The sequence below is a fragment of the Propithecus coquereli genome, unplaced genomic scaffold (genome assembly GCF_000956105.1).
Source record: "Propithecus coquereli isolate 6110/MARCELLA unplaced genomic scaffold, Pcoq_1.0 Scaffold782, whole genome shotgun sequence".
In the NCBI taxonomy this organism is placed as follows: Eukaryota; Metazoa; Chordata; class Mammalia; order Primates; family Indriidae; genus Propithecus; species Propithecus coquereli.
The window spans coordinates 327253-340380 of record NW_012153974.1 but is presented as its reverse complement, the minus strand read 5'-3'; the positions used below and the strand labels follow the sequence as shown (position 1 = coordinate 340380).

At 50.7% G+C, this 13128-nt stretch overlaps 1 protein-coding gene across 2 annotated transcripts in view; it reads right to left on the bottom strand.

The window, feature by feature from the left end:
* TMCO3 (transmembrane and coiled-coil domains 3) overlaps positions 1–13128 on the bottom strand; it is a 39950-nt gene that overhangs the window by 8858 nt on the left and 17964 nt on the right. For both annotated transcript variants that reach the window (XM_012662830.1, XM_012662828.1), the window contains exons 7-9: positions 12901–13087; positions 8278–8395; positions 2289–2484 (exon numbers count right to left, since the gene is read on the bottom strand). In XM_012662830.1, the coding sequence (XP_012518284.1) occupies positions 2289–2484; positions 8278–8395; positions 12901–13087 (501 nt within the window). The remainder of the gene's footprint in view (positions 1–2288; positions 2485–8277; positions 8396–12900; positions 13088–13128) is intronic.

The following is a 13128-nucleotide window of genomic DNA, read 5'->3' as shown; positions in this document are numbered from 1 at the left end:
TTCCCGCAGAACCCGGGAAGTGCTGACCAAACCCAGAACACCGACACGCGGATTGCACTGAAGCCAGGAACTTCTGTTTGTCACACAATGCCACTGAGAGCGCAAAGGCGAGCCACCAGCCAGGAGACACTGGCGCGGACACGTCTGGCACGGAGGGGCGCGGGCGCGGGCGCCTCTCCGCCGCGGACGAACGCTGAGGACAGTCGAGTCAAAGAGCCAGGCGCCAAGGCCACACGTGCACGACGCCGCTTCCCCCAACGTCCAGACGCAGCGAGTCCGCGGGGCAGGCCGCAGATGCGAGGTCATGAGGGATGAGGGGAGAATTGGGGGTACAGGCTTTCTTCGGGGTGACGGAAATGCTCCGTGACTAGACAGCGGTGATGGGCGCAGCACTGTGAACACGCTCAACGCCGCTAGGATGCACACTTTAAAATGTTGAAATGAATTTTATGCCATGTGAATTTCACCTCAGTAAAAAAATAAAAAAAACAAAGACAAAAAATTTGCCAGAATATATATGAAGAATCTTTACAAACGAGTAAGAAAATCACCACCCTACAGAAAACCGCCTGGAGACTGTGACAGGCACGTCCATAGTGGACGCCCAGACGCCCCTGAAACCAGGGAAGTGAGGCCGAACCCCGAGGCGCCACACCCCGGGAGCAAGGTTGGCGGGGCCGTGGGCGGGAGCTCTCTGGAGGTGCGAGTCAGTCCAGCGCTTCGGAGACACTGGGGCAGTTACCCGAGCCAAGCACCCGCGCTCTGACCCAGCCCCTCCATCTCAGACACACCGTGCACGCGGCAGACACGAAATCGCGTTTCAAACCCAAGTGTGAGATGTGCTGAGGCCTTGTCAACGACAGCCACGTGTGTGCACAGCCCCGCGCGTGCACAGCCCCGGCACCTGCGGTGGAAGAACAAGCCGTGACAGATGCACGGAGCCAGGAGGGGACTCGGGAGGTGCAGCAGCTCAGGTGCTCCGCGAATGCTGTCAGACGCGGCAGGCAGCGGAGCACCAGCGGGGAGAGGATGTTTCCGCTCGTGGAGCTGCTTGGAAGGAGCGCGGAGGCTGCCCGGGTGAGACGGATTTGTCGCAGTTCCTTTCAAAGGGAAAAGCGCTCTGGATGGATGAAGCAGGGCGAAAGCTTAAATGAGTCACGTTCGAGAAACAGAGTCACTAGGAGCAGCTTTGGGCAGAAGCGGATCGAGGTCTTCCTCCAACATTGTGAAATACCACATACAAAAATTAATTTTTAATTTACTTCTTTAACTGAAACTTTTGAGACAATTATCCATTCACGTGCAGTTTTAAGAAATAACGCAGGATTCTCCTGCGCCCTTTGCTTCACTTCCCCAAGGTGACAGCCTGCCACACGACAGGCGCAGCCAGAGCCAGGACCCCGGCGGGGACGGCACGAGGACGCAGCACACCGACCCACCCAGCCCCTCCGTCTCCTGGCCACCACCCACTGTCCCTCAGTTTCTGAATTCCGTCGCGTCACGAATGGGCCACACGGCACGCGGCCTCGGGGCTGGCTTCTCCACCCGGCACCGTCGGATACCAGCGGGTGCCGTGTGGGTTCACTGCGGCGAGCGTCCCATGGTGCGCTTGTCGCACGGTTTGGCATTCACCCACTGGAGGATGTTCCGACCGTTTCTGGCTAATACTAATCAAGGTGTGAAGTGAGTTCACTTCTCCGGGTAAATGTCCAGAAGCGCAGTTGCTGGGCTCTGTGGCAAAGTGCCTGGCGACGTCCCTATTTCGACCGCCCAAGGGCGTCCGAGGGCATTTCTTGCTCTCAGGAAGAGCCCGTCCTCGCCACCGGGAGAAGCTGCTTCCCACAGCGAACCTTTCAAGCCTGTCACGCACGTACGGCAGCAGAAGCTGCACTGTTAACTGGCTGGTTATCAGCAAACAACTAAAAATTATTTTCAAGACGTAATCTTACGTTTCAGTTGCAAAGCTATTTGAAAGTTTAAGGCAGAGTGACATGGCTTGATGTTGGTGTTTGAGGCTTTTACGATCACGGATGTGTTTTTGCTGCAGCACTCACAAACAGCATTTTAGCAAAGTGCTTAAGAGCAGGAGTCAAAACAGATCAACGGGCCGAGCTCGCTGCACCGCGTGCTGACGGGCAGCATGGTAACTGCGTACGAAATTAGAAACACTAGTCAGTGTTTCAAATATCTTAACGACCATTAAAATGAAAAGATCAAGAACTGATCACAAGCTTTCAGTGAAACAGATGATAAATCAGACCGTATAAATGACATAATTTGAGAATTACCGTTAACATGAAGAAGACGAGGGCAGATATTCCCAGGATGAGGATCTCCTTGTTCCCTTTGCTTTCCACGTGCAGCCTTCGGTAATACGGTCCCACGAGGTAAGTCTTCATGACAACACACAGAAGCAGGACGGCGGCCAGCGAAAACAGAATCTGGCCGGTCAAGACCAGCATCCGCAGCAATGCCATGGCCACGCTAGGGAAGAAGAGACAGACACGTCACCCCACTCCCGCAACCTTTCTCTCTGAAACTCGATAAAGTGATTTTCGCTTTTTTCTTTACCATGTCGCAAAACAAATTACCCAAATCATACACATTTTTATTTTCAAATACTAAAACCCATGAGTCATACTAATTTCAGAAATTAAGTTACTTAAATCGAATACAGAAAGAAGGCGGATCGTTTTGCCATCAATACTTCGGAGCAAACACACTTTCTCGGATGTGAGAACTCCCAACTGGCGGCCTTCCTGCGTCGCGGAGGCTTGGTAAGAAAGCTCCTCCCCAGGAACCAGCCCGACGGTCCTCGCGAGGCCTCGTCACCGTGGAAGTTGCACTGCAGTTCCGACACTCGCGGCCCAACTAGAGGATGCCGCCGCCTGCAGCAGAACGCCCCTACTCCCGAGTCGGGAGCCCCGAAGTTTGCGTCGAGCGCTGAGACTCTGCTACGCTCTTTTTAGAACATGCTCCTGGATCTCAGGATGGTTAGGATCTCAGCCTACAGATTGTCACAAGAAAGGCACCGCTGTGTGTGTGTCATCTTTACACACGCACGTGTATTTTTAAACTCAGCTATCCACCATTCAGTCCAAACTGGTTTAAACGTCTCCTCGGCGGAAGAAGCCTGTCTCAGTCCTGGGAGTTTCTTCACTGCAGCCTAGCGCCAAACAGCCGCGCTGGAAACACACACCTCAAGCTGCCCCATTTCCTGGGGCATCGGAACAGAGTGGGGCTTGAAGCCGAGAAAGATGGACTGAAAAAACCAACGACAGGTATGCGAGAAACGCCGGGGGAAGAAAGTCCCGAGTCCTTCAGAAGAGCCCACGTCTGTGGACAGGGACGGACAGCCCACGTCTGCAGCCCTGGCGGGAACTGCCCCACACAGACCAGCCGCCCCGCACAGCCAGGGCCCCACAGTCCTCGGCAGGCCTGGCCGGGTCCGGCCCGTGCCCGGCACTGTGGCCACCACTGAGCTGGGCTGCCGGCCCTCCCTCCACAGCTCTACTAACCCCCCACCCGCCGTCCACAGAGGCCCACACAGCTCGTGGGGAGCGTTGGGCAGCCCCTGGGCCTGCGGTGGGCCCAGGCACCTTGGCCACCCCCTCCGGCTGTAGCCTGCGCACCAGGCGGCCTCGCCCGAGTAGCCGGCGAGTCATCTTCTACATAACACGTTCTGGGGAAGGCTCCGTGTCAGCCAGCGCCCGTCCAGTGCGTCTGAACGCTGCGTGAGCGTCCCAGACACATGTGCCAGCACTCACTCAGCCAGGCACAAGGCTGGTGCTGGTCCCTGCTACGCCGCGGTGATGAGGCGTCCCGCGGGGCACGCTCCTGCACGCAGTGGGGGCTGGCGCAGGGAGGCGCGGTCTACGCATGGTGGACGCCGTCCGAGGGGCTTGGTGCAGAGAGGCACATTTCGTGTCATGATGAACTCTCCCCGAGGGGGTGGGGAGGGACGCAGATCTTACTTTAGGATGACACTGTCCAAGGAGCTGCCAGGAGGCTGCTCCAACCCCCACCACCAGCCGTGCCCGAGAGCACCCGCTCCCCTGCGCTGGGCAGCATCGACTGTAACGGTCACAGCATGGGAGGTAAGAGGGCCCCTGTCCTTCCGTGGTGCCAGGGAGCATTCGGTACCTGACTCGTCTCTATAGTAAATGCTCGTGCTGCTCAGCTGCTTTTACAACGCATCACTCACATTTTTCTTATTAATGTATAAGGCATCTTTATAACATAAAAACATAACCCTCTTTCTTTTTTTTTTTGAGACAGTCTCGTTTTTGTTGCCCAGGCTACAGTGAGTGCTGTGGCGTCAGCCTAGCTCACAGCAACCTCAAACTCCTGGGCTCAAGCCATCTTCCTGCCTCAGCCTCCCAGAGAGCTAGGATTGCAGGCGTGAGCCGCCGCGCCCGGCCCCCTCTTCCTTTAGTATGTATGTAAATATCTTTTTCCGGTTTTCTTTTTCATTGTTTTATTTTAGTTTTTTTAGAGACAAGGTCTTGCTCTGTCGCACAGGCTGGAGTGCAGTGGTGCGACCACAGCTCCCTGCAACCTCCAGCGATGCTCCCTCCTCGGCCTCCCCAAGTGCTGGGGCTGCCGGCCTGAGCCAGAGCCAGGCCCAGCTCTTTGGTACTGGCCTCCGTGTCCGGCTCTCTGCCTGGGCGATGCTTGGAGGGAAGCAGCTCGTTCCTTCCCTTGGGAAAGGTCGAGATGAACCCTGACTAAAGCGTGACAAGGAGAACACTCATTTTATTTCTTTGATTTTTTAAATATAAATTTTCCCTGGTTATTAAAACTAGAAGAGAGGTTTTCCTAAAAAATAAAGAAGTATATATAGTAGGGGGAAAATTATCACAAACCTACTAGTCTCCCAGGAGAAAATCATTAAAACCGCGCTGCAGGTATATTTCTAACCTCTTCACTCATTTTCTTCTGCATGCGGTTAAAATAACATCACGTCTACCTTGTAACAGCTTTGAGATATGATTCACATACCATACCCTCATCCACATGAAGTATACGATTCAATGGCTTCTACGATATTCACAAAGTTGCACAAGCATCGCCACAATCAAACTTAGAACAGTTCGTCACCCCAGGAGAAATCCTGCGCCTGCAAGCACCCACTCCCCACTCCCAGCCCCTGGCAACCACTGATCCACTTTCTGTCTCTGAGGATTTGCCTGTCGCGAGCATTTCATACAAATGGAATCATACGGTATGTGGCCTTTGTGTCTGGCTTTTTTCACTGAGATCATGTTTTCAGGGTTCATCCACACTATAGTATGAATCAGCGCTTCATTCTTTTTTATAGCTGAATAACATTTCACTGTATGGATGTATCACACTTTGTATATCCATTCGTTAGCGGATAGACAATTACATTCTCAATACCTATTAACTATGACGAATAACGACACTTGAACACACACGTGCAAGTCTGGCTGGCAGAGCGGGAGGTCTGCTTACACCAGCATCGCCACAGGCACGCGAGAAGCACACTGCGCCTCAACATGTGACAGCTGTGACGTCACCAGGCAACAGGACTGTCAGCTCCACTACGACCCGATGGGACCTCCGTCACACGTGTGCTCTGTTGCTGACCGCAGTGTTGTCGCGCAGCCATGACTGTGTTCAACGGGTAGGGGGAAGGGAGCTAAACAGAAACGAGGTGTTTGCACGTCACACAAAGTGGCCACACACTGATTCCAGCCAGCTCTGCCGAGCTGCGTGTGCCCACGTGACACCGGGCAACTCCCGAGAAACTACACACAGCAAGACACTCAAAACATGACAAATAAACCTAAGTCAGGCCCTAAAAACATGCGAGTAACCCACAGGGACATGAGAAAAAAGAAAAGGAGGAACAGCAAACAGAAAACAAAAAGAAAACAGATAATAAAATGCAGATTTAGGTCCTGACGTATCGATATTTTCCTGAAATGTACGTGGTCTAAACACCAGTTAAAAGACAGAGATTGGCTGAGTGGACTTGAAAAAAATCATCCGGGCGACATTTGCCCACAGGAAACCCACCTCCAACACGACAGCATGAGCAGGCTGGAGGCAAACACACGGGAAAGACAGCATTGCAGACAGCAACCACAGCAGCAGGAGGGACCATGTTAGTAACAGATAGAGTAAGACGAAGGGAGGAAAATTGCTGAGAACAGAAAGGATATCGCATGACGACGAGATGACTCCGCCAGGAAGACAGAAGGACCCTAAATGCGCGCACCACGCAGGAGCCCCAACCCCCCGGGGCGGAACCGGCGGGCGTTCGGGGGGAGGCGGCCAACCTTCCGTTGGCAGTTGGGGCTTTGGGCCCGTTGGCCTTCGGCACTGGGGGGGCGGCGGAACGGGGGGCCCGGCCCGGCCCCACGGGGTTCCCCGGCCTTCGGTGGATTGCCCCCTTGGTTTTCGGCGGACCCCACGTTTCCCCAAGTGACTTTGGAGCCTTTTCCACAGGCCATAAAACAAACCTCAACAAATTTACAGAACTAAAAATCGTACAAAGTGTTCTCTGACCACGGTGGAGTCAACCTGGAAATCAGTAACAGAAAGACAACAGAAAATCTCCAAATGACTGAAATTAAGCAGCACTTCTAAACAATCCATGGGTCAAAGAGGAAGCATCAAAGGAAATTTAGAATGAAAAATGCAACATATCAAAATATATGAGATGCAGCTAAAACCATGCTGAGAGGGAAATTTATAGCACTAAATGCTTACACGACAAGAAACATTCCAAATCAATAATCTACGTTTACACCAGGAGAACCTAGAAAAAGCAAAATAAACCCAAAGCAAGTAGAAGGAAGAAAATAATAAAGATAAGGGTAGAAACCAATGAAATTGAATACAGAAAAATAGAGAAAAATCAATGAAACAAAGAACTGGTTCTCTGAAAAGGATAATAAAATCACCAAACCCCTGGGAAAACTAACAAAGGAAAAAGAGAAGACGCAAAGTACCAATATCAGGAATGAAACGAGGGTATCACCACAGACCTGCAGATGTCACAATGACGAAGGAAGACCACAGGCAGCCATACACACGCAAAACTGACGACCAGGACGGAATGGAACAATTCCTCCAAAAGCTAAACTACCACAACTCCACAACATGAACTAGATACTTTCGATAGCTCTGTAACTATTACGCAAATTCAATTTGCAATTCAAGCAAATTCCCCGGAAAGAATCTCACGACCCACATGATTTTCCTGAAGAACTCCACCAAATACTAAGGGAGAATTAACATCAATTTTATGTAACGTTTTCCAGAAAATAAAGAGGAAGGGATACTTCCAAAATCATTTTATGAACCTAGTATGACTCTTAATACCTGAACCAGATACAAAGTATATATAAAAAAAGAGAACTACACACCAATCTCTCTCATGAACTTAGACCCAAAATCCTCAATAAATTAGCAAACTGAATGCAGTGATGTATAAAAATAATTATATGCGTAGACCAAATAGGATTTACTCCAGGTGTGCAAGGCTGGTTCAATTTTCAAAACTCGATCCGTGTTACCCGCCATGTCAACTAGCCAGAGAAGAAAAAGTGCACGACCCCACCAACTGGCACAGAGACAGCACCTGACAAAATACAGTGGTAAACACCGTCAGCAAACGAGGAACAGAGGGCGACTTCCTCATCGTGACGAAGAATATTTACAAAAACCTACAGCTAACGCGGTGCTCAGCGGTCAGAGTGACCCGCCCCTGCAGCCAAGAGCCAGGCAAGGTGCCCTCTCATGGGATCTTGCTGGAGGTTCCAGCCAGTGCAACACGGCAAGAAAAAACCTGAAGCGTTCAGATCAGAAAGGAAGAAACGAAGTACACAAGACAAGTCTTAGTGTTCAAACTGGTTCCAAAAGAAATTTCCAAAAAGTCTACTAACTTTGGACCATTTGTATCCTTACTGCAAGAGACGTAATAAATGCATTCTCCGGAGACACTTAAGGTACAATATTTATGTGCATAAATTATAGTATATTTGCTTAAAGCCAACCCGAGCTTTCAGTCCTATGCCACAAGCAGCACACCCTCACACTTCGCAGGGCACCTGGACTTTCCAGGTGCATCCCTTTCCTGGCTGGCATCCTCGCGATGTACGTTACACGCAGCATAACCCACACCCTTCTGTGCTCACAAGCCTGCGCCATGCGAACTCTGAACGTCTCTCTGGAAAAAGGCATGAAACAGGATTTTTATATACCAACGATTTCAAATGAGAACAACTTCGTCTAGCAGACGTTTACCTGGCGGACGCGCCGGCTCCGGCTTGGATGAGAGTCGGCAGGACGGCTATGAACAGCCCCAGCTGCACGTCCTGCGCCACCAGCATCCCGAGCAGCACGGTGCTGTAGTCGATGTCGCCTGCGTGGGGAGAGAAGTGACTGAAGACACAGGTTGACCGCAAGCTAATGTCCCGAGTGGACATGCGGTCGTGCACGTTTCCACGATAATCCAGATAATCTGGTACTTCAGACTTTAAAATCTCGGAGAACAAACACTGAAGCACTTTAACAGCCAGAAACTTTTTCTGAAGCGAATCACCAGAATGTTTTATTTCCACTACTTAGTAAAACTGCCAAGCCCCTAGAAAGACTAACAAAGGGAAAAGAAAGAGAAGATGCCAAGTGCCACCATCAGGAATGAAACAGGACAGCACCACAGACCCTGCGACATCGAAGAGTTACAGCAAGTGTTACAGCGACCCGTCCCGAAGGGAATAACCGAGCGGCACGCGGAGTGTTGGAGAGTCAGCGTTTTATTCGCCGGCGGGCCCAGAGGAGACTTGTCTCCAAATTCTGAGCCCCGCTTCCTTATTTTTGTCTAGTTTTATACTTTTTTGGGTTACATACATCCAATAGCATACAAGCATAAGTGGTTAACCAATTAGCAACAGGATTCAAAAGATAGCCAATTAGCAGTAGTTTTTACAGGCATTTGTTTTGTGACAGGCTTATAACTTTGCTTAACTGTTTTGCGGTTTTAGCGGAATTTCCCAGACGTTTTCTAATACCATTTCTCAGAAGTTCCCCTAACAGAAGGACGATAGAGGAACACTACGAACAACTCCACACGTGTAAAACTGACAACCGAGACAGAACGAAACGCTTACAGGAAAAGGCCATTGCAAAGAGATGACGGGAGAATCAGGAGACGACGGGCTTGGACAGCCACGCCAGTCTCGCTCTGTGCCCAGAAACACATGCAGCAGCTTCGCCTCCGACCTGTGCGCCTTCCCCGAGCGGCTCCAGAGAGGCCTGCCTCAGCCTGTCGGGGACCAGTGCTGTGTCCCACGTGTGCAGACCCGCCTCCACCCCAGTGAACACCTGCTCCGGGTGAGACACACGCGGGCTCGGTGGACACACGGGACAGAGGGCTGTCGCCGTGCCTGGCTGGTAGGAAGAAAGGGAAGCGCCGCGTTTTCCGTGAATCCAGCACGGTGCACACGCCTCCCGATGTCTCCATGTCAATCACACAATTCTGGCTTTGGACTCTTTGAATGTGCTTCTGAAAATTAAACTCCCACCCCAAAACAAGGTATTTTTTATTTTTACAAAAACTGTTTTTAAAGACCAGTCTCACGGAATAAGATTATATAAAAAGCAGAACTAAACAAAAACACAAACCCTCACTGCCAGCAAAAATCTCATTTTGATGGCAAGTTCAGGCAACCCTTTCAGGGAGCTTGATTTACTTACTACATAAAATTAAGTTGCTGGTGAGCAAAGTATCTTGGCTTAGAATTTTAAAACGCACTAACCAGAAATTCTTAATAAAAATTTCAAACTATGCAAAAGTAGAAAGAATGATACAATGCATCTCTAGGAACAGATAATACAGTCTCAATGATCGACTCATGACTAATCTTCTTGCATGTATTAACCTCTATCCTGTCCTCTCGAGGGAAATCCCAGACATCCTACGAGCCATAAATCTCCGTGTGCATCTCTAGGGTGTGAAGCTGGGATCAGAATCGGAGAGGAAGAATCAAACGCTGTCGGTAACAGATGACGTTACTTTACGTGCAGAAAACCCTAAAGATTTCCCACACACAAAAAACCTGTTAGAGCTAATAAACCAATTCGCAAAGCTGCAGGGCACAAAAGCAACACACAAAAATCAGTTGCATTTCTACACACTAACAAGGAACAATCTGAAAAGGAGATTAAGAAAACAATTCCATTTACAATAGATCAAAAAGAGTAAAATACTTAGGAATAAAGCTAACCAAGGAGGCAAAAAAACTTGTACACTGAAAATGTCAAAGCACTACTAAAAGACATGTAAGAAGAAACAAATTAACGAAAAGACATCCTGTGTTCGTGCACTGAAGATTTAACATTGTTTAGATGACAACACTGGCCAAACGACTACCACAAATTCAATGCAATTCCTATCAAAATCCCAGTGCTTTCTGAAAAAATGGGAAAACCCACCCTAAAATTCACACGGAATCTCAAGAGATCCCAAATGGCCAAAACAACACTGAGAAAGAGAACAAAGTCAGAGGACTCACACCTCCTGACTTCGAACTCACCACCTGACCACAGCGACAAAACACAGGCTTTAGCAAGGACAGGTTCGTTTCCACTTCTTAGCGGTTCTGTCGTTTCTAAAACAACCATCATAAAACACTTTGGATAGAAAAGGTGCAAAGTGTGAAGTGGACAACTCCGACCATCACCCGCCCCACGAAAGGGAAATGCCGACAGCCCAGCTGCGCGTCCCTCCCCGCCACGCGCAGGGCCTTCTCTGCCAGCGCTACCCTAACCCTAACCCTAACCCCGGACCCTGACCCTAACCCCTAACTAACCCTGCCATGCTACCTTGGGATTTCTCTCTCACTCTTCTCACATGCTTTCACCCGTTACACACGGTATTCCACCGCATGCTGGCCTCTGTATCTGGTGTTTTTCCCTCAGCACCGTAGGATTGATTCGTTTTCTCCTGCGGTACTTCCACATGATCACAGCACGATTTAGTTATCCGGCATACCACTGACACTCGGTCGCTTTTCAATTTTTTTGCTATTAAAAATAATGCTGTTTTGAATATTCTTGTACATTTGCAAGAATTTTCTAGGATACGTGTCTAGAAATGGAATTTTCTGTTTGCAAAGTTGTTCTCCAAAGGGGCTGAACCAATTTACATTCCACCGGGAACTCCACGATCTTGCCGACGCGAGGCGCGTCAGTTTAAAACCCTGCCGGCTCCGTCACGTGAACGGCATCTCGGCGCCATCACTCCGTACTCCCCGAGTACAGTGAGGTGCAGCATCTTGTCACGTGTTTACTGATCACTCGGTTTCCTTTCTGTAAGTCACCTGCTCAGACGCTGGCTATTTTCCTACTGGGCTACTTTTTTGTTCGGACTGATGGTTCTTGACACGCTCTGAGTATCGATCCTTTCCTCCTATGTATCTACCTACCTGAGAAATGTCTTTTTAGACCACCTGTCTTTCCTGACAGGTGCTGAGATGTTTCTCTTGTCCTTGGGGCTCTGCTGTGTATTATGACATATCCAGGGTGAATTTATTTCCGTTTTTCTGTCCAGTTTTGGAGATGTGCTTTCACCTTAAGGGCTCATGTCTCCCTCCGATTCTGAATGACCACCAGGTGTCTTCTCCGGTGTCTCCCGGGACTCCTACCCTGCCCTGCCCTCCTGTCTAGCCTGCCGGTTAAGTCTCCGAGTTCTTACATGTGCTGTCCTCTTTCCTGTCTGAACTGTGCTGTGACTAATCTCATTACATAGACAGATTCCGTCATGTACGTTTCCAGTGTTGCAAGCATGCTTATTTTGGTGTTTATTAGGGTTTTTCATAATAAGGGGAACTCACATTGTGACTGTTGGGATTAGTAGCTGCCTTTTCTAGCACGAGATTTCTTCACAAGTGCAGCTGAGCCCAGGTGTGAGTTGCTCTCACACTTGGTCCCTTTGGGGTCAGGGGTCTCCCTCGGCCCCGGTCAGTCTTTGCTGAGGTCTCACGACGGGGTCTGCCTGCAGCAGCCCACAGGGATGCCTGGACCATCCCCAGGGCAGGGGCGGCTGGTCCAGATACTGCTGGGGCAGGGGGTTGCGTCTGTGTCCCCCTGCTCCCTTGGGTCTGGGAGGAGGCAGCAGATTTTTAGGAGGTTTCTCACCCTCCGTTCCCCAGTGGAAAGTACAACGCCCAGGTCATGCAGCGAGCACACAGGTGGGCCCAGAGCACGGCGGGCCCTCCGCTCCTGCCCAGAGCAGTGTGGCTCTGCTGGGGAGGCAGCCACGTCACTTTGGTTTTCTCTGTTCCTACTTTCTCTTCTGTTCAGTGCAGGTGAGTATCCGTGTGAAGTTGCGTTGACATTGTGACCCTGTGTTTTACTATTACAGAGCAAGGTGACAATGCACCTGAGCAAGACGTCGTGCTGCCAGGGCTCCCCACGGCAGCCGCAGCAAGCCTCTCACAGACTCAGATCAAACTACAGCCAACGAGTAAGAGTTGGAAATACCTTTCATTACCAAAGAACCTCGATTTTATAGGAAAAAAGTATGAAAGGCGTGTCAATCCCCAGTTCTTGCCAGAACAGAAGCAGGGAAACAGTGGGCATCGACCTCTCAGGCCCCCGGGTGCGCAGCACACTGCTCAGTGCAGACTGGCTTCTTTCCATCTCGGTCCACCTCCTCTCTGGCCCTCCAACGAGCCTGCAGGTGTGTGCAGGGCAGGGCGCACCTCGGTCAAGAGGAGCAGCCGACGTCGCGGGACGTCCTGCTCCTGGAACGTGCCTAAGCACCCTGGCCCGTCGGCAAGGCCCCAGGAGGGAGACAGGCCCGCGACCGTGAATTCGAGCCGCGCGAACAGCAACTCCACGTATGGGGGACACGCCACCACCTACCTTCTTTCTCTGCCCGGGCACTGCCCGCGAGGAAGCGGGACACTAAGGGCGTGCTCGACAAGGAGAGGCAGGTAGAGATGAAGACACTCTGCGTGGGTCCGATCTGTAACAGGTGTCCCCACAGCAAGCCAAACGCGACCATCAGCAGGGTCATGTAGCACGGCCCTTGCAAGGATATCCTCCACACCTTAAAGACAGCACATCACACACGTTAGTGACGACAGGCAG